The 19,648-nt window shown below is 41.8% G+C and overlaps 1 protein-coding gene across 1 annotated transcript; it reads left to right on the top strand.

Moving 5' to 3' along the window:
- The first annotated feature begins 3,653 nt into the window (after positions 1 to 3,653).
- Positions 3,654 to 10,901, top strand: LOC141268707 (monocyte chemotactic protein 1B-like). Its single transcript, XM_073680346.1, has 4 exons — positions 3,654 to 3,858; positions 5,691 to 5,817; positions 6,333 to 6,429; positions 7,545 to 10,901. Exons 1-4 carry the CDS (start codon positions 3,798 to 3,800, stop codon positions 7,560 to 7,562), a joined length of 303 nt encoding a protein of 100 aa, XP_073536447.1. The 5' UTR covers positions 3,654 to 3,797; the 3' UTR covers positions 7,563 to 10,901.
- Positions 10,902 to 19,648: the final 8,747 nt, after the last annotated feature.

The raw sequence follows: 19,648 nt of genomic DNA, 5'->3' as shown, positions 1-19,648 counted from the left end.
GTGTAGTGCATGCAGCCTACCGAGCTCAGGTCCACACTCCATCCTTACCCGGGAGTGGAATATCACACCTCTGGGTTGAGGTGCAATACCCCTGTAGCAGCCGAATCCTCAGGGTGCTACAAATGCATTTGTCACGCTTGAAAACAATACAAAAGTGCAAAAACGCATAAAAAATGCTACTTGTGAATATAGCCCAAGGTGTGGAAGAGTATTTTTGTTTTTGGTTATTTATTTTACCTTATACACAAGTCTTTACCCTGGAAAGGATGTTCCTTAACATGTTTCACAGGAAAAACAGTTTCAGTTTCATTTTTGAACGTTTTATTATGAGCCTGTAAAAGTGGCTTAATACCTCTGACCACGTTGTTGACAGCAGTGACCTGGGGGTCAGAAATGCTTCCTGGGGCGATCCCCATGCTGTCCCCATGTCATTTGAGCACTGTCACTATCGTTATGGGCACTTTTTAGGCTTTCTACAGACTGCTCGGGTCTCCCATAGACTAACAGTGGGCTCGTTGCTCGGGTCGAGCACCCGAGTATCAAGGTGAGCTCGGCCCAAGCTTCGAGCACCCGAGCATTTTAGTGCTCGCTCAACACTAGTCGTAAGTGAATTCTTTATAGACGCAATGACCTGTGGGTAAAGTATAGTTTACAATACAATTGAAAGGGAATTATGCATGTCGGATGAGTACATGGTCTCTTTCACCCAATCTGACACTATATTCTGCTGACTAGTGATGAGCAAATTGATTCAAAGCAAACTGAATTTGTGTCTCATTGCTATGATTTTGCTGAACCCAGAATCATAGCCTGTGAAAAAGAAGAAGTGGGAAATGTAAAAGCTGCATTGCGATGAATCTGAATAGTGAGGACGTCACAGCTCATAGCTTAGGCATAGAGATAGCGGGAGAGAGCTATAAATCACCGTAGAAACTGTACAGATGCACTGTGTGCACAATTATTAGGAAATTTGTATTTTTGATGATTCATTTTATTATTAAACGACTACACTGCTGGCAGTCAATCCCAAAGGTTAACACACCTGAATATTTAAAGTGAACCTGACAGCTGATACATGGTGACCGATCCATGGGCAGTATGTATCTGGCACTGACTGTATGATCTCAGACAAGTATGTTCAACTCTGAAACGCTGCCACAATTTCAGATAAAAACATACTTTAGAAGCTCCTGGGGACCGAGCCGCGCTGGAGACTAGTCGGACAGGCGCGTCTTTGGTGACTTCTACCTGTCTGCTGTCCTGGATTGACAGGTGTGGGAGGAAAGAAAATATTACAGATAGAATTGATAGAAAGAGGAGAGGTTGGAGAGTTAGTCATACATTTAGAGGTTTTGGAGTATTTTCAATTTGCTGCAAAGCGAATTTCCTGACAAAAATTTGTGTAGTTGGTGAATTGCAATTTTTCAAAATTTCGCTCATCTTTATCGCGTATACATTGGAATGAGATCGGAATGCAGTACACGGACTGGCTGGCGGCTCTCCCGACCAGAACATGACAGCTTCATGTATTTCTATGCAGCTGTCACACTCAGGTCAGGAGTGCCGCCAGCCAGTCCATGCCCTGCATTACGATCTTTCTCCGATTCTACCCAACATCGTTTTTCAGCAGCAGGACGAAGGGAATGGTTAGAAATACACTGCTCAAAAAAATAAAGGGAACACTTGAACAACAGAATATAACTCCAAGTAAGTCAAACTTCTGTGAAATCAAACTGTCCACTTAGGAAGCAACACTGATTGACAATCAATTTCACATGCTGTTGTGCAAATGGAATAGACAATAGATGGAAAATATTGGCAATTATCAAGACACCCTCAATAAAGGAGTGGTTCTGCAGGTGGGGACCACTGACCACATCTCAGTACCAATGCTTTCTGGCCGATGTTTTCGTCACCTTTGAATGTTGGTTGTGCTTTCACACTCGTGGTAGCATGAGACAGACTCTACAACCCACAGAAGTTGCTCAGGTAGTGCAGCTCATCCAGGATGGCACATCAATGCGAGCTGGGGCAAGAAGGTTTGCTGTGTCTGTCAGCGTAGTGTCCAGAGGCTGGAGGCACTACCAGGAGACAGGCCAGTACACCAGGAGACGTGGAGGGGGCCGTAGGAGGGCAACAACCCAGCAGCAGGACCGCTACCTCCTCCTTTGTGCAAGGAGGAACAGGAGGAGCACTGCCAGAGCCCTGCAAAATGACCTCTAGCAGGCACAAACAGTTAGAAACCGACTCCATGAGGGTGGTATGAGGGACTGACATCCACAGATGGGGGTTTTACTCACAGCCCAACACCGTGCAGGATGCTTGGCATTTGCCACAGAACACCAGGATTGGCAAAGTCGCCACTGGTGCCCTGTGCTCTCCACAGATGAAAGCAGGTTCACACTGAGCACATGTGACAGACGTGACAGAGTCTGGAGATGCCGGGGAGAGTGATCTGCTGCCTGCAACATCCTTCAGCATGACCGGTTTGGCAGTGGGTCAGTAATGGTGTGGGGTGTCATTTCTTTGGAGAGCCGCACAGCCCTCCATGTGCTCGCCAGAGGTAGCCTGACTGCCATTAGGTACCGAGATGAGATCCTCAGACCCCTTGTGAGACCATATGCTGGTGCGGCTGGCCCTGGGTTCCTCCTAATGCAGGACAATGCCAGACCTCATGTGGCTGGAGTGTGTCAGCAGTTCCTGCAAGATGAAGGCATTGATGCTATGGACTGGCCCGCCCTTTCCCCAGACCTGAATCCGATTGAGCACATCTGGGACATCATGTCTCGCTCCATCCACCAACGTCACGTTGCACCACAGACTGTCCAGGAGTTGGCGGATGCTTTAGTCCAGGTCTGGGAGGAGATCCCACAGGAGATCATCCGCAACCTCATCAGGAGCATGCCCAGGCGTTGTAGGGAGGTCATACAGGCACGTGGAGGCCACACACAATACTGAGCCTCATTTTGACTTGTTTTAAGGACATTACATCAAAGTTGGATCAGCCTGTAGAGTGTTTTTCCACTTTAATTTTGGGGGTGACTCCAAATCCAGACCTCCATTGGTTAATAAATTTGATTTCCATTGATGATTTTTGTGTGATTTTGTTGTCAGCACATTCAACTTTGTACAGAACAAAGTATTCAATGAGAATATTTCATTCATTCAGATCTAGGAAGTGTTATTTGAGTGTTCCCTTTATTTTTTTGAGCAGTGTATATCATATTTATTAGTAGTATTTATTAAGAATTCATGACTTCCCTCCTCATATTCCTGCAAGAGCAGATCTGTCCTTTTATTTGACAAAGTATACAGCGCAGATACTACTTATCTTGTTTTTTTTTTAATCTATTCCTTTTTTTGGCTTCAAAAACTGCATCAGAAAAACCCAAACAAATCCTGAAATGTGTAAAAGCACCTTTCAACTTCACCAGACTTTGTCATGAAACTTTTCAAGGTTTATAATTAGCACTGTAATTAATTACAGATGGAGCAGAGATGAGCAATGAAGAACGTCTGTAATAATCAGGAAATGCTCAAATATTTAAGAGGGGGAGGGGTAGGTAAACAAAAAAATGGGGAATTTTAAAGTTTACACCACTATCCCCTAGGAGGATGGGGAAATACAGGAATCCAACCCACTGTCCTACCTCTATTGTGGGCTGGTCCATAAAATTAAGTAGTGAAAGTAAAGCATCTGGATAAATACAAGGTGCTGGTCAGCCGAGATCAGAGCAGAGTCTCACAGAGTGGATATATCCGTATCACAGCTGTGAACATCTGTCCTCACTGCGGAGATGACATCAACCACCCTCATCGTATTCCTGGCCGTCTTCTCCATCTATACGATTTGCCAAGGTAAAACTGGATCTCCAGAACTTATTATTATTATTATTATTATTATTATTATTGATGTTATTTCCTCTTTCTTGTTTATTGTTGGTTGATTTATTTATTTTTTTTTCATTTTCACTTTATACTTTTCAGTCTGTTTAGTTATTTTGACTGTTATCCAGATTGTAGAGAATATCAAATGCAGGGATATGCCAAATGCAGAATATCTGCCAACATTAATATGTAATTGACTGTTAAAATAATGAGCAATCCATCCAGCTAAAAATACACATCAGGAAGTCAAATACTGCATATGTGCTCCCTACAATGAGGCTGATCCGAATTCTTCCTGGTGCGAGTGAATTAAAATAGGGAAATGGATTGTTCCTCGTTCCATGTAAATAATTGACCTTCAGTAGCAATGTGACACTTCTTGTTTGACATTTTCAAAATATTTCTTCTTTTCTCTGTTCAGTGGTTAAGTGCTCCGATCCTAGGGTTCAGGAAATGAGACCTCACACTATTGAGCTTTGTGTTAATATTTTTCACTTCACTCTCCCTTTGTATCTTGCCTGGATAAACACTGGGTGGTATTGTTTGTATACATTGTATCACAAGGATGACTAAGAAACCAGAAGCTGTGGTGTCATTCTTGGTTGCTTGATTAAACCAATGTGGTTTCTACATGAGTCAAATGTCACTAATAAATGATTTTAACTCTACGGCTCACAAGTTGTGATTGCGGTGCAGGATTTTCGAAAAATTGCAGCTAAAATGTTGCGGTTTTACAGCGATTGCAGCAAGAAAAATACTCCATGATCGCAATGTGTTAATGCAGCCCAAGAAGAAATATGCAATTATATAACATTATCATCCTATTTATTATCTAGACCAGCTTTCTAATGACAGATCTTCAGTTCCATTACATTATTTATCCTATACTGATCTTGAATATTAAATACCTGTGTTATATTCAAGAGCTGCATTCATAATTCTGCTTTTTATTACTGAAAACAAGACATGACCATAAAAGCTTAGCTGAATTTTTATAACATGGAGAAAGGGAACTTTGGTTTTTCCATAAAACTGTCTGAGTCCTTGGTTCTAAAGATAACACTTCCCAGATTTCATAACACCAGATCTAATACTGTCCAAAATCAGAAAATGTTGGGAGATTTCAGCTCGGTTGCAGAATTGTAAATGCAGCTCTGGAGTACAATGTAGGCTGTCAGCCTATGCAGGAAATTGTAGTATCACAATAGCCTGAGAGTCATCTAATCCGCCGGTCTAGACGATATAATGATGCTATCATTAATATACATCTGGAAATATTTACTTATATATGTACATGTAGATATATATATGTATCTATATTTAGATATAGATAGTTTATATATACATACATCTATATATACATATTAATGTGTGTGTATGTGTGTATATATATATATATATATATATATATATATATGTACATATATATACATATACATACGTGTGTTGAATATATCACAATGCAGCCAGGTGTGAATGATTAATGATTATTATTAGACTCGTTTATATAGCGCCATTAATTCCACAGCGCTTTACAGTCATTATCATTGCTGTCCCCATTGGGGCTCACAATCTACATTCCCTATCAGTATGTCTTAGGATTGTGGGAGGAAACCGGAGAACCTGGAGGAAACCCACGCAAACAGGGGGAGAACATACAAACTCATTGTAGATGTTGACTTTGGTGGGAATCCAGGACCAAAACACTGCAAGACAACAGTGCTTACCACCAAGCCACCAATGTGACCATTAATACCTATTTATACATTGTAATAAACATACAAACATTCTCCTTTTTGCAGTGTCTTCTGCTAATTTAATGTCATTTGACTGCTGCCTGAAGACCAATAACAAGCAGATTCCCCAACAAAATGTGAGGTCCTACCACCGCCAGACTACCACAGAGGGCTGCAATATTGAAGCGATTGTGTAAGTGTCCATCTCCAACCAGATTCTATTATATATGTATTTCTGTGCTTTCTCTGACTGTCCTGTAAGTATTGGCCTAGTTTGTATCACACAAGTCCTATCTCACTTTTTAGAATAGAATAACTCAACAATTATCAGTCATTTTGATTGCAGAAATCGCTGTTGGCCGGCAGTAGCCCAAGTGATCCTTGGCTAGCCCAGTAGTCTATACTGTCCCACAATATCTTGCCCTGAAAATGTGGCTCGATCACATCCTTCAGAAGATTGTGTCATATTCAGTGTACAACTTGAGCCCGCCGCAGAATTCAGCATTAGCAATCCTGGTGAAAGACCCCCATGCAGCAGAACGAATCTACTGTCGGATTTATTTGTGGCGTTTAAATTGTTTGTTTATGTAAACACATGAAAAAATATTCTAATAGGAAAAAAGCTGCAGTGCAGGCAATTGTGGGGGGACACAAAGTCATTTTATGAATTGTGTAGTGAAACTAAATGAATGTTCTCTTTTTACACAGATTCATCACCTACAGGAACAAGCACCTGTGCGCCCCACCCAGTTCAAAATGGGTAAAAGATTTAATGGCAAGAATAGACAGAAAGAAGGAACATGAGGTAGGCGGTTACAATATCGTTGTGCACCTACCAAATTATTCTCTACCTATAGCGTTTCTTCTTTCTTAGAAATTTCGCAACAGATTTTTTTTTTACATTTTGGCAAAAAATGACAAGAAAATTTGTTCCTTTAAATTTTTCACATTAATGACCCTAAAGAGCAGCAAAGTGTGAAAAGAAATCGCTGCAAAAATGCCACATACATTTATAGACCTCATTTATACAGACTAGAATAGCTGTGGGGCACGTGAGAACTGCACCAAATTAAAAGGGTTGTCCACTTTATTTTAAAAAATGTGTATATGTATATTTTAGTAAAACAGAGGCCTTTTTCTATGTTATCTGAGAGCAGCATGATGCAGGAGCTGAGACCTTGATTCCTGCGATGTATCACTTGCTATTCTGCATGCTGTCATTTTGATAGAATCACAGTTTTATCTGCTGCAGATCTAGCAGTGCTCAGAATGCTGAGCTGTGTATAACCCCGCCCACACTACTGATTGGCAGCTTTCAGGGAAATCTGCCAATCAGTGGTGGGGGCGTGGGTTGACCAGGAGGCATGAGACACCTAGTCCTGTAGTGATAATCTCCTGCTGATAAAACACTGACTTTATTGAAAGAGCAAAACACAGCCAAGCAAGTGACACATCGCTTGAATCAGGCTCTCTGTCCCTACACTGTACTGCTCTCGGATTACATAACAAAATCTGCTGACAGATTCAATTTAAAATGATTGGTGCCATTTGATAAGGACCTCCAGGGCTGACTTCTAGAACAGATATTAAAAGCAATTAAATGTCTATTCCGACTCTGCTCACTTCTGTACTGGGAGACAAGCAGGGGCCAGTGACATCACATCTACAAATATCTGCCGGCTGACTAGCAGATCTTCAGAATTGATGTCACCATCTCGGCTTATCATCTGATACGGAAAAGATCAGAGCCGGATTATCCCTTCAAGTATTTGTATTAACTTTTTTTTTAAAAAACAGAATACAAAATGGAGTTGCCCTTTAAGTAATTTCTGAATCTAACATTTGAGAGAAATACATTCTATTATAGAATTTGAATTTAACCCCATCTGACAATTTTGCATTGTGTTTACTCTTCTTTAGAAAAAACGAGGTCGCTAAATATTGCTGGGCATCGGATGTTGGAGATGTCAAACGACGATGGTGAGGAAGAAAGCGAAATGGGTCTGTGCCCACTTCCTGCAAAACAAAAAACTGCTGTTATTCCATCCTTTACTGCCTGTAGTAACCGGTGCATCTTATTCTGGGAATCTTTACCTTATTCTTGGCATATCTATGGTACTAGAAGCTAAACAAGAACTTTAGGATGTGCGATACTAAATATTGTGTCGTTGCAGTTCCTGCCCATTATTTTCTTGCTCTGTTTTATAAAATACCACGTAGCAATTCCAAATGAATGTAATGTTTCCTGTACATGTGAAGTGGCAAAAATTGTGTGAAATCTGTAAATTAAGTCCTAGCTCATTATTACTGTAGCTTTAATGTACTGGGGTCAAACCACTTTTTTTTAGGATTGAAAAGAGCTGTATCTCCTTTTCAAATATAAGTAAAGTGACTTGGTAAAACATTTGCCTTTGCTTGATAAGATGTTGACTAAAAGCGGTTTTATATAAGACTAGATAACAACATGGCTGCTTTCATTCAGAAACAGTGCCACCTGTGTCCACAGGTTGTATGTGGTATTGCAACTCAGCCCTATCCACGTTAATAGACATGAGTTACATCTGATAGCTGCTTTTTTTTCAAGAGCTACATCTGTCCATGTTTTTCTAATCTTGTATAACCCCTTTAACAGTTGGTCACCACCTATCATCTGTACATAGTGAAGGCCGCAGTGACATCACTGAGAATTCAGCCTATCCATTCACCAGAGAGTGGTGACATTGCTAAAAAATGTCCATTCACTAAGGATATGTGACATAAATGAGAATGGAGCCTATCTATTCACTAGTGATCGGTGACATCACTAAAGAGCGGCAGTGACATCAGACAATCCAACTTTACTTAGACTGTAGACTATTTATTCTCGGGAGCAGGGCTTCTCTGGGCTTTACCACCCAAGATCAAAGTCTGAGTCAAAATTAAGAATACTGTATTGTTCAATTTTCCCATTTATCAATCATATGTAACCATTAAAAAGAAGCCCCCCCCCCAAAAGTCAATTAAATTGTTAACCAGTTCAAGACCAGGCCATTTTTTCCCCCTTCCTGACCAGACACATTTTTTTGTTTTTTGTACATGCACTTTTAACAGCTCTAAAACTCTCTCTGGATTGGCTATTCAAATGTTTGCCTCTTTTTTCACAATACATGGGAGTTAATTTTTATGACATTTTTATATTGCTTTTTTTCTGATAACAGAGGGAAAATGTAAAGAAAAGGTGAGAATTTGTCTAATTTTCATATTTTTTTTATCTTTTTACAACCACAAATGAGCGCTAAAGTAACATTTTAAATTGTGTTCTCCTTTCCGCAGAAATTATAGTGGAATCTTTTTCTTTCAGTTTTGTTTTATTTAATTTGATATTTTTTCATTTATTTCACACACTGTGAGGCCCATAAAAACTTAAAATACCTTTTAGGAGAGGGGGCATTATACCATATTAGTACATTCTTTTATATTGCGGATTTCCCCTGTAACTTGGGCTGATATATTAGCCCCATTTGCAGGGGAAATTGCAACTTCTGCCTACATAGCAGAGCTGACTTTGTCTCCTAGAATCCAGCAGCTCTCACTCTAACTTTAAACCAAGCAATCACATGATTACTGGGTCCAGAGAGCCAGCGATCAGGAAGGCAGAGATGGTAATAAACCATCTCTGCCTTTTTCACGGGGAGTCAGGCCGTCCCTGACAGCTGGCTTTGGAGCTTCATTATCTCTTGCAAGCAGTCTACTCTTCTTTACAAAGATGCTTTAAAAAAATCAACTCACAATGCGGATCGTCCATATGTTTAAGGTTTATGGGTGACCCAGAACTGGATAATCCAGCTGTTGCCACAACTGAAGAAGAGCAAGTGCAGCTGATCACATTGTAAAAAGGCTCTCTCAAGTTGAGCCTCACCAACAGCTAGAGGTTGCTCCTAGGTAAGGCCCGCCTCAAATTTTGAGAAGCACTGCCCTAGAGATTGGAGATGTCACTCCACTCTTAAAGATCCAGTGAGTTTATAGATTTATTTGGAAAGAATATCAAATAACATTTTATCCGTGTCCTAAATTGGACCAATTTTGAAATACAGAGTCACTTTATTTTTATTCTTTTTGGCTTTCAGAATTAATGTGAAATATTTTTTTTCCATGTCGAAAATATCTGTACATTGTGAAAATCAATTACTGCCACGGGTAATGGCTCTTTTCATATTTTCAATATTTGCTATATATACTATTTTCAATATTAATATATTTTTGTATAGGAATTATATTTTCTTCACATGAATGTTTCATTGTCATCTGGATTACTTGGCAGCTTTGGTTTACAGAAGTGATTTGAAATGTTTGTCTCAGGTCTTGCTTCTTCATCCAGATGTGACAAAACAAGACTGTTTGGGTTTAATAGTAGGAAATATGCCTGACACCTCAAGAGAAACCGGTCTTCACTAACTTTAAACATCTTGCTTTTACTGAAAAGAATCTTTTCCTACAATTTCAATAGATACATCTTTGCCATGCCCTTAATTGATCGCCTTTAGTAAATATTGGTTACGGTACTTCTGGTTGGTTCATAACACAATGTCATCATTGATTGGATATAATGAATCCCTTGGCCATACAATACATGGTTCTGGCTATGTCCCACTCACTTAGAGTGGGTAATTAATTATCATACATAAATACATTCCTACCTTCTGGTATACCAACGTTGATTCAACCCTTGTTAGACGATACGCAGAGGCAATAGATGATGCAATTCCAGGAAAAACGTATTAGGTTCTTGAAGTGTTTCTTCTATATGACTTCTGTTTGGGTCTCTAAGGGTCTCAGAGACTTGATGTTGTGGTGTCCATCTCTTCATAAAAATTCTTACAAACATTGACCATTCTATCGGGTTGGATCATTTAAGAATCAATTTTTTTTTCTTTACAAAACTACCCCAAATGTAGTCATCTCTGATGTTTAGTATTGGCACCAAAAGAGAGCATCAATTATTGGTTAATTTCAAATTCAGACATAATAAAATATATCAGATAATAATTTACCATCAACTATGTGTTTTATCTTTTCTGTGAGTTCATTGGATGGTGAAGTGGACCAAAAAAACAACCCATTACGAGGGCATAAAAGACAGAGATGCATTTCAGTCTTACAAGCTTAAGGCAGCTCATCCAAGAGTATCCAGATTGAGACCGTTAATTTGTTGTGTTTTGTTTTTTTACAATGACTTTTTATGGTTTTGGGTCTTATATATTACATTTGATTTCAAATAAATGAAATTAAAATATTAAAGTTGTGTCTCTTGATTTTTTGGTCTGCTTGAAAAAAATTGATAAAAGAACTTTTTGTTTCCATAACTTGCATTATTTTAGGATAGGTGTCTCATCAAGACAAAACCTTGTGTAAAATAGCTGTTTCTATGCTTAGCTGGGCTTTGTCCAGCCAGACATTATCCCAGATGGTGCAGTAGAAATTTACTAATATGAATGACAGACCATGTAATACATTGACCTGACCAGGTGAACTAATAGATGGTAGCCTGCTTGGATACTCACCCTATGACCCTCATATACTGTATTAGAACATGTAAACATGGGATATCATCAGGAGGCAATATTTTATTAAAAATCTTCAAAAGGACTAGAACTCTGATGTCCTTTGGACCACATTAAATGAGTTATGTATACACTAGGATCTTTTGAAATTCGAATTTGCCAACTTTGCTGAATTTTCCCAAAAATGTGTTTTGCGGTAAATAAATTCGCCACAAATCTCAATGCAGCAAAGCCTCAAATTGCCTGGAAAATTCATATAGAACACTCTGAGGTCTCCTATTAACCGCCTTTTCAGCTATTTAACCCCGTTCCGACGTGGCCAGTAATAGTACGCACCGCGTCGGAAAGGCCGGTTCAGCGAGGGCTCCAGCGTTGAGCCCGCACTGAACCAGGCACATGTCAGCTGATTATTACAGCTGACATGGGCCCGCAACAGCCGTGGGTGCAATCACGATCCACCCACAGCTGTTAACTAGTTAAATGCCGCTGTCAATCTATGACAGCGGCATTTAACAGAGCCTCGGAAGCGCATCACTTAACCCGCCCATTGGTGACCCTGTCACGTGATAGCGAGTCACTGATGGGTGGGCATGACAACCCTGGGTCTGCAGCAGACCCCAGTGGTTGTCATGTAAAGATTGCAATGAGCGCCACCTAGTGGTCAGTGGTCATAGCACAGGAGCATTTCTGCTACATAGAGGTGATCTACTCATCGCCTCTATGTAGCAGAGGCGATCGAACAGTTGCTGCTTCTAGTCTCCTATGGAGACTATAGAAGCAAGCAAAAAGTGTAAAAAAAAAATCAAACTCTGATCTGAGTCTCGTCAGAGTGTGATTAGCATAATTGGACCAATTTTCTAGGATGAGAGGTAAATAGTTGTATGACCATGGCCTTGGGATGCAAATCTTCAGTAGATACAGTAAAACATCCTTAATGCTACTGCAGATTTCATCTTTCAGCAGAATCATTAACATTTGGACACTGTGTAAGAATGATCTGTTTTACTTGGGACACAGTTGCACCAGAAGTTTCCATACACTATATAAAAAGACACATATGCATGTTTTTCTCAATATCTGACATGAAATCAGAATAAACCTTTCCTGTTTTAGGTCAATTAGGATTACCATCATTTTTAATATTTGCCAAAAGCCAGAATAATGAGAGAGAGAGAGAGAATGTTTTAAGGCATTTTTATTACATACTGCAAAGTCAAAAGTTTACATACATTTCATTAGTATTTGGTACCATTGCTCTTAAACTGAATGACTTGACTTTGGGATATCCATCCAGAAGCTTCTCACATTAGTTGGTCGGAATTTGGGCCCATTCCTCCTGACAAAACTGGTGTAACTGATCTCGGTTTGTAGGTCGCCTTGCTTGCACCTGCCTTTTCAGCTTTGCCCATAAATTTTCAATAGGATTGAGATCAGGGCTTTGAGATGGCCACTCCAAAACATTGACTTTGTTATCCTTAAACCACTTTGTTAACATTTTGGCAGTATGCTTCCAGTCATTGTCCATTTGGAAGACCCATTTCTGCCCAAGCTTTAACTTCCTGGCTGATGTCTTGAGATGTTGCTTCACTATTGCCACATAATCTTCTTTTCTCATGATGCCATCTATTTTGTGAAGTGCACCAGTCCCTCCTGCAGCAAAACAACCCCACAACATGATGCTGCCACCCCCGTGTTTCACAGTTGGGATGGTGTTCTTAGGCTTCCAAGCTTCTCCCTTTTTCCTCCAAATATAACGATGGTCATTATGCCCAAAAAGTTCAATTTTAGTTTCATCGGACCACAAGCCATGTCTCTAAAAATGAAGGTCTTTGTTCCTGTGTGCATTTGCAAATATTAATCTGGCTTTTTATGTTTTTTTTGGAGTAATGGCTTCTTCCTGAAAGAGAGGCCTTTCAGCCCATGTTGATACAGTACTCGTTTCACTGTGGTTATTGACACAATCTTACCAGCTTCCCCCATCATCTTCACAAGGTATTTTGCTTTTGTCCTTGGGTTGATATGCACATGTTGGACCAAAGCACGTTCATCTCTGGGACACAGAACCTGTCTCCTTCCTGAGCGGTATGATGGCTGGACATTCCCATCTTGTTTGTACATGCGTACAATTGCTTGTACAGATGAACGAGGCACCTTCAGGTATCTTGAAATTGTACCCAAGGATGAGCCAGACTTGTGCAAGTTCACAATTCTCTTCCTGATATCTTGGCTGATTTTTTTTAGACTTTCCCATGATGCTACAAAAAGAAGCAGTGTGTATCAGGTGTGCATTAAAATACATCCACAGATGTGTCTCTAATTAACTCTAATTAAATCAGAAGCTTCCAAACACATGGCATCATCATATGGGCAGTCCAGAATTGTTGAAAGTCATAGTAATCTTGGTGTATGTAAACTTTTGACTTTGCAGTAAGTAATAAAAATGCCTTAAAACATTCTCTCTCTTTCATTATTCTGGCATTTGGCAAATATGAAAAATTATGATAATCCTAATTGACCTAAAACCGGAAAGGTTTATTCTGATTTCATGTCAGATATTGAGAAAAACATGCATATGTGTCTTTCTATATAGTGTATATAAACTTCTGGTTTCAACTGAATATATCAAACATTATCCTCTGGCTACATCATGAACAGGAAAGATTGCACAAAACAAACTAACAATTAACACAGTGCCAGCAGGTGTCTGCTGACAAGGTCCTCAGCCAGGGGCGGAACTACCGCCCGTGCAGCCGGTTCATTGAACGGGGGCCCCGAGGGAGAGGGGGCCCCTCCAGCCTCCAGCAGGGCCGCCATCAGGGCATGACTGCCCTGACTCCAGTATGGGGCCCGGCCGGTAGGGGCCCCCCTCTTGTGCGTCTCTCTCCTCATGGGGCCCCCGGCCCCATGCTATGCGCCGGGTCCGGGACATTTCAGCGCTGAGCTGCGCTGTTGCAGCAGCGCCTTCATGATTCCCCTGACTTCCGGTCATGTGACGGCGCCGTCACATGGCCGGAAGTCAGGAGAACCTGCTGTCAGCGATTTGGACGAGCGCCAGGATTCTGCAGGGATCGCATGGGGGTAAGTATAACAAGTTTTATTTTTTTTAAAATACAATTAACTAGGAGTGGAGAGATGGGAGAAGCACATGTGTGTGTGTGTGTGTGTGTGTGTGTGTATGTGTGTGTGTGGGGGGGAGATGGGAGATGCACATGTGTGTGTGTGGGGGGGAGATGGGAGATGCACATGTGTGTGTGTGGGGGGGAGATGGGAGATGCACATGTGTGTGTGTGGGGGGGAGATGGGAGATGCACATGTGTGTGGGGGGGGAGATGGGAGATGCACATGTGTGTGTGTGTGTGTGTGTATGTATGTGTGTGTGGGGGGGGGAGATGGGAGATGCACATGTGTGTGTGTGGGGGGGGAGATGGGAGATGCACATGTGTGTGTGTGGGGGGGGAGATGGGAGATGCACATGTGTGTGTGTGGGGGGGAGATGGGAGATGCACATGTGTGTGTGTGGGGGGGTGATGGGAGATGCACATGTGTGTGGGGGGGGAGATGGGAGATGCACATGTGTGTGTGTGGGGGGGGAGATGGGAGATGCACATGTGTGTGTGTGGGGGGGGAGATGGGAGATGCACATGTGGGGGGGGGGATGGGAGATGCACATGTGTGTGGGGGGGGAGATGGGAGATGCACGTGTGTGGGGGGGGAGATGGGAGATGCACATGTGTGGGGGAGATGGGAGATGCACATGTGTGGGGGGGAGATGGGAGATGCACATGTGTGGGGGGGGAGATGGGAGATGCACATGTGTGGGGGGGGAGATGGGAGATGCACATGTGGGGGAGGGGGATGAGAGAGGGGCACATGTGGGGGAGGGGGATGAGAGAGGGGCACATGTGGGGGAGGGGGATGAGAGAGGGGCACATGTGGGGGAGGGGGATGAGAGAGGGGCACATGTGGGGGAGGGGGATGAGAGAGGGGCACATGTGGGGGGGAGGGGGTGAGAGAGGGGCACATGTGGGGGGGAGGGGGTGAGAGAGGGGCACATGTGGGGGGGAGGGGGTGAGAGAGGGGCACATGGAGGGGGATGAGAGCTGCACATGGGGGAATTGGGAGTAGGGGGATAATGAGCTGCACATAACGAATGTGGGGTGGGGGAGAGTAAATGATAAATGATGATGGGGTGGGGAGAGCACGGACATGATATAATGAATTGGGGCAGGGGGTGCATGTAAATATTGAATGCGGGGAGCAGGAAGTATAGAGTAGGGGGCGTTGCGGATGCAGGAGTGTGACTGGTAACAAATTGGCGGAAAGAGTAGAGGTTCTAATTAAATTATATATTAAGTGCCTATTTACAGTTAATGGGGGCACAGTGGTGGATTACAATTTATATTTGGAATGGTAGGTTGCCTAATAACTAACCATATATTGATGGTGGATGCACGTCTGTATTCAGCTGCGTAATGTAGAAGTTGGGGAATGTGCTCTAGATAACTGTGTTATTTTATGCAGAGACGAGTCCTGGCTGGAAGACGTGATGGCGGTCTGTGCTGGATGAAGGAGAAAAGCGAAGATGAAGGACTTCACCTAGAGACGTCACCGGTGAGTCAGTCTATTACATGTACACTGTGTATAATGTCACTGGTGATCACTGTATTACCTGTACACTGACACTATATACAGAGCTCCTGTGTATAATGTCACTGGTGATCACTGTATTACCTGTACACTGACACTATATACAGAGCTCCTGTGTATAATTTCACTGGTGATCACTGTATTACCTGTACACTGACACTATATACAGAGCTCCTGTGTATAATGTCACTGGTGATCCCTGTATTACCTGTACACTGACACTATATACAGAGCTCCTGTGTATAATGTCACTGATGATCACTGTATTACCTGTACACTATATACAGAGCTCCTGTGTATAATGTCACTGTATTACCTGTACACTGACACTATATACAGAGCTCCTGTGTATAATTTCACTGGTGATCACTAGATTACCTGGACACTTACGTTATACATACCATGTATAGAGCTCCCGTGTATAATGACACTGGTGGTAATATTAGTAATGTAGTGGTAATATGTGGTCTGGTCATGGTGTGGCAGTTTTTCTCCCTTCTGTGTGGTATTATTCGGTCACTATGTTGTGGTAATATGTGGTCTGGTCATGGTGTGGCGGTGTTCCCTGTATGTGGTATTATTGGTCATTTAAAAAAAAAATGTATATGACACATTCCCTTAAAGAAAACTAAATAAAAATATATCTAAAAAGAGTATTGGATATTTTAAGAAAATTTTAATAGGTTAGAGTAGGGCCCGCCCAGAAGAGTCTACCTTATCGTGGTGGCGGCTTTAAAAATCTTTTGGCCAAAACAAAAGCTGATGGCTATGTATGTGGCGCCGTCACATGGCCGAACGTCAGGAGAACCTGGTGGCAGCGACGTGGACGAGCGCCAGGATTCTGCAGGGATTGCATGGGGGTAAGTATAACAAGTTTTATTTTTTTTAAATACAATTAATTAACTAGGAGTGGGGGGAATCAGAGATGCACGGGGGGGGATGAGAGATGCACATGGGGGGGTGAGAGATGCACATGGGGGGGTGAGAGATGCACATGGGGGGGTGAGAGATGCACATGGGGGGGTGAGAGATGCACATGGGGGGTGAGAGATGCACATGGGGGGGTGAGAGATGCACATGGGGGGGATGAGAGATGCACATGGGGGGATGAGAGATGCACATGGGGGGGATGAGAGATGCACATGGGGGGGATGAGAGATGCACGGGGGTGAGAGCTGCACATGGGTGGGATGAGAGCTGCACATGGGGGGGTGAGAGATGCACATGGGGAGTTATGTTTACATAACTTTGTTGCCTTATGAAGGGCAGGGGGGGCCCCCCAAAATTTCTTGCACAGGGGCCCACTACAGTCTGTGTCCGCCCCTGTCCTCAGCATAAGCCTGGAGCTGCTGTATACTCCAACAAATCAGGTATATTTTATATGCTGCAGGAAAAAATTGTCCCAAATTGATTAGGTGGAATTTATCTGACAGTTTGACATTACGTATCACATCTTCAAGTACAATGGGGGACATATATTGTCGGAGACTTGCCCAATTCTTAAAAGTGCCAAAAGTTCTGAATTTCTGATAAACTGTCTGCTTGCTGGTTTGAACCATCCAAGAGAATTGGAATTTTACTCTGTTTGATAGAATCAATGTTATTTATGCAATTCTGTTTTATAGAAATTCATTATAAGGAAGGACTAAACAAAGACTAGTAAGTAGAAATGGGCGGATCGATTTGCGGGAGTCCAGTCCGTCATCCAGGTTAGTATTCTCTGGCCGCTGGATGAGAAGCTCTTACCTTCTGAGATGCCCGGCTTCGCCTTTGACTAGCTGCGCTGGCGTGATATCATCTGTGTATCGTGCTGCAATGACGACGTTGCGTCATCCCGGCTAATCAAAATCAATGCTGGACATCCCGCCCATCTCTACTATTAATTCCTCCTATTTAGCATACATCACCTTATCCTCACAAAATCTATGCTCCAGTATAGTTTATATATACATTATTATGCATCTTGCAAGGTAATTCAGTCATTTTATTTTTTCCCAGCCGTTTTGACAATATCAGACAACCTAAACCATTTAATACACCTTTATGGGTTTCACCTGTGATCAATTTAATATAATTTGTTTGTCAAAGTGGTGACCACTACTGGAGAAACAAGGCATTAAAGTAATCTTATATGAAAGAGAATCTACTGTTGCAATTTTTTATCACAGATCAGCATCATTAATGACGTGGTATATTTTGTTTGTCCCAACATAGGTTATCACCTATATACAAAAATAACTGACCACTGTTGGGCTGACTTCTGGGGCCCCCACGGATTCAGAGAATGGAGCTCTGTCAATGGGACTAATGGAGATGATAGAGTAGAGTGCTTGGCCGTCTCTGACAGTCCCGTTGGCAATGGCAGAATATTATGAGTGCATTCAATCCAAAGGGGCTTTCTAGAGCTCCATTCGTGAATTGAGACAATCCCTGCAAGCTCTTTCACTTTTCTATTGGACTTTAAATTATTGTGGAAACTGCATATTAGCAAATTCATGTTTTAAATTGGTTTTCCAACTTGTAAAAATACACTGAAGTATTCCAAAAATGACTAAAGAAGCAATACTATGATAAAGCAATATAATTCTATAATTGCTCTTTATACTTCACCGGACCCCAGTCCTTGTCATTTTATGACAGCCCACGGCCAATAAAGCCCAGCCACATTTTGCCATTTTGAAGTCTTTTTTGTTTTTAAGACAAATTAGCCAAAATAACTTGTCTCTTACAGACAAATTGATATAAAAAAGGAAATCTTAAAAATGTGATTCAGAAGCTGCAGTGCTACAAATTCCAGACACCGATCTACATTTCATATTCACTTTTTTTGTGGGAGAAAATGATGTCTCCGCTCAGTTCATGATGCAGGACATAGACCTTATTTAGGAAACAAGACTGCTTTTGTGAAGTGATTTCTTACTACCAAGAAACATAATATTATTCCCCATCAAGAAGATGTATGTAGCGAGAGACTTCAGCCTCTTCATATTAACTCGGGAAGCTGGCGTCTGTCCAGAAGGTGCTTTACGCTGTTCTCTAACCACATCCTGCTTGCACAATGTTCTGATTTCTCCTTATTGTATGCTTTTGGCCTCTCTTCTAATCTCAAAGTTTAAAAGGGTTGTCTGGTAAAAACAAGTTATCTCCAATCCGCAGGATATGTCATAACTTAACAATCGGTGGGGTTCTGATGGCTGGGACCTGCACCGATCAGCAGAATGGAGAATTTTATCCCAGTGCTCGTCTAGCTCTCCATTCATTCTCTATGGGACTGCCGGAAAAATTTGAGGCCATCAAAATCCTTCATTGGAGTGATCTTTCAGAAAAGTCTATACATAATGCTACTTGAATAAACACCTAAAATTATAAAATACCCCTAATTCCTTTCGCTGGTGCCACAGTAATAACATGTCATATAGAAGAGTGTTCATTTCTGGATCATAAAGTGTTGTTCTGTACCGAACCTTGTAACTAATGTGGAACATATATATTCAACATCTAAACCATACTGGTTAAGTCTATTAAAGTATCCATAAGGCTCCTAGAAAACGGGGCGACCTCCCTGATCCCCGAAGTGATAGTAACCAACCCACGGCAAAAGCCTCCTGAAACTTCCCAGAAAACAGTGATTACATCGAGCTTCTTCTGGCCAATGGGACAGTGGGATAGTGGGAGGGCATCAATATGGGTATAAAATATATTTATATGTACATTGTTAGGCGCCAGGCAGTTGCTGGATCTGAAAGGGGTTCAGAATCATCAGAGGATTTGGTGGTCTCCCATGCAGGTCCAGCCAAGGCTGATGCTACACAGCATCGCTGTTGGTCCCAGCACCTA

This window comes from Phyllobates terribilis, unplaced genomic scaffold (genome assembly GCF_046119375.1).
Source record: "Phyllobates terribilis strain yellow unplaced genomic scaffold, ASM4611937v1 Scaffold_1__5_contigs__length_1240528914, whole genome shotgun sequence".
Taxonomy (NCBI): Eukaryota; Metazoa; Chordata; class Amphibia; order Anura; family Dendrobatidae; genus Phyllobates; species Phyllobates terribilis.
Note: the sequence above shows the minus strand (reverse complement) of the source record. Positions and strands in the feature narration are given on the sequence as shown.

Coding starts and splice junctions, on each gene's coding strand:
- LOC141268707 (XM_073680346.1), top strand. CDS start 3,798: ATGACATCAACCACCCTCATCGTATTCCTGGCCGTCTTCTCCATCTAT. Junction 3,859..5,690: donor CATCTATACGATTTGCCAAG/GTAAAACTGGAT, acceptor TCCTTTTTGCAG/TGTCTTCTGCTAATTTAATG. Junction 5,818..6,332: donor TGCAATATTGAAGCGATTGT/GTAAGTGTCCAT, acceptor CTTTTTACACAG/ATTCATCACCTACAGGAACA.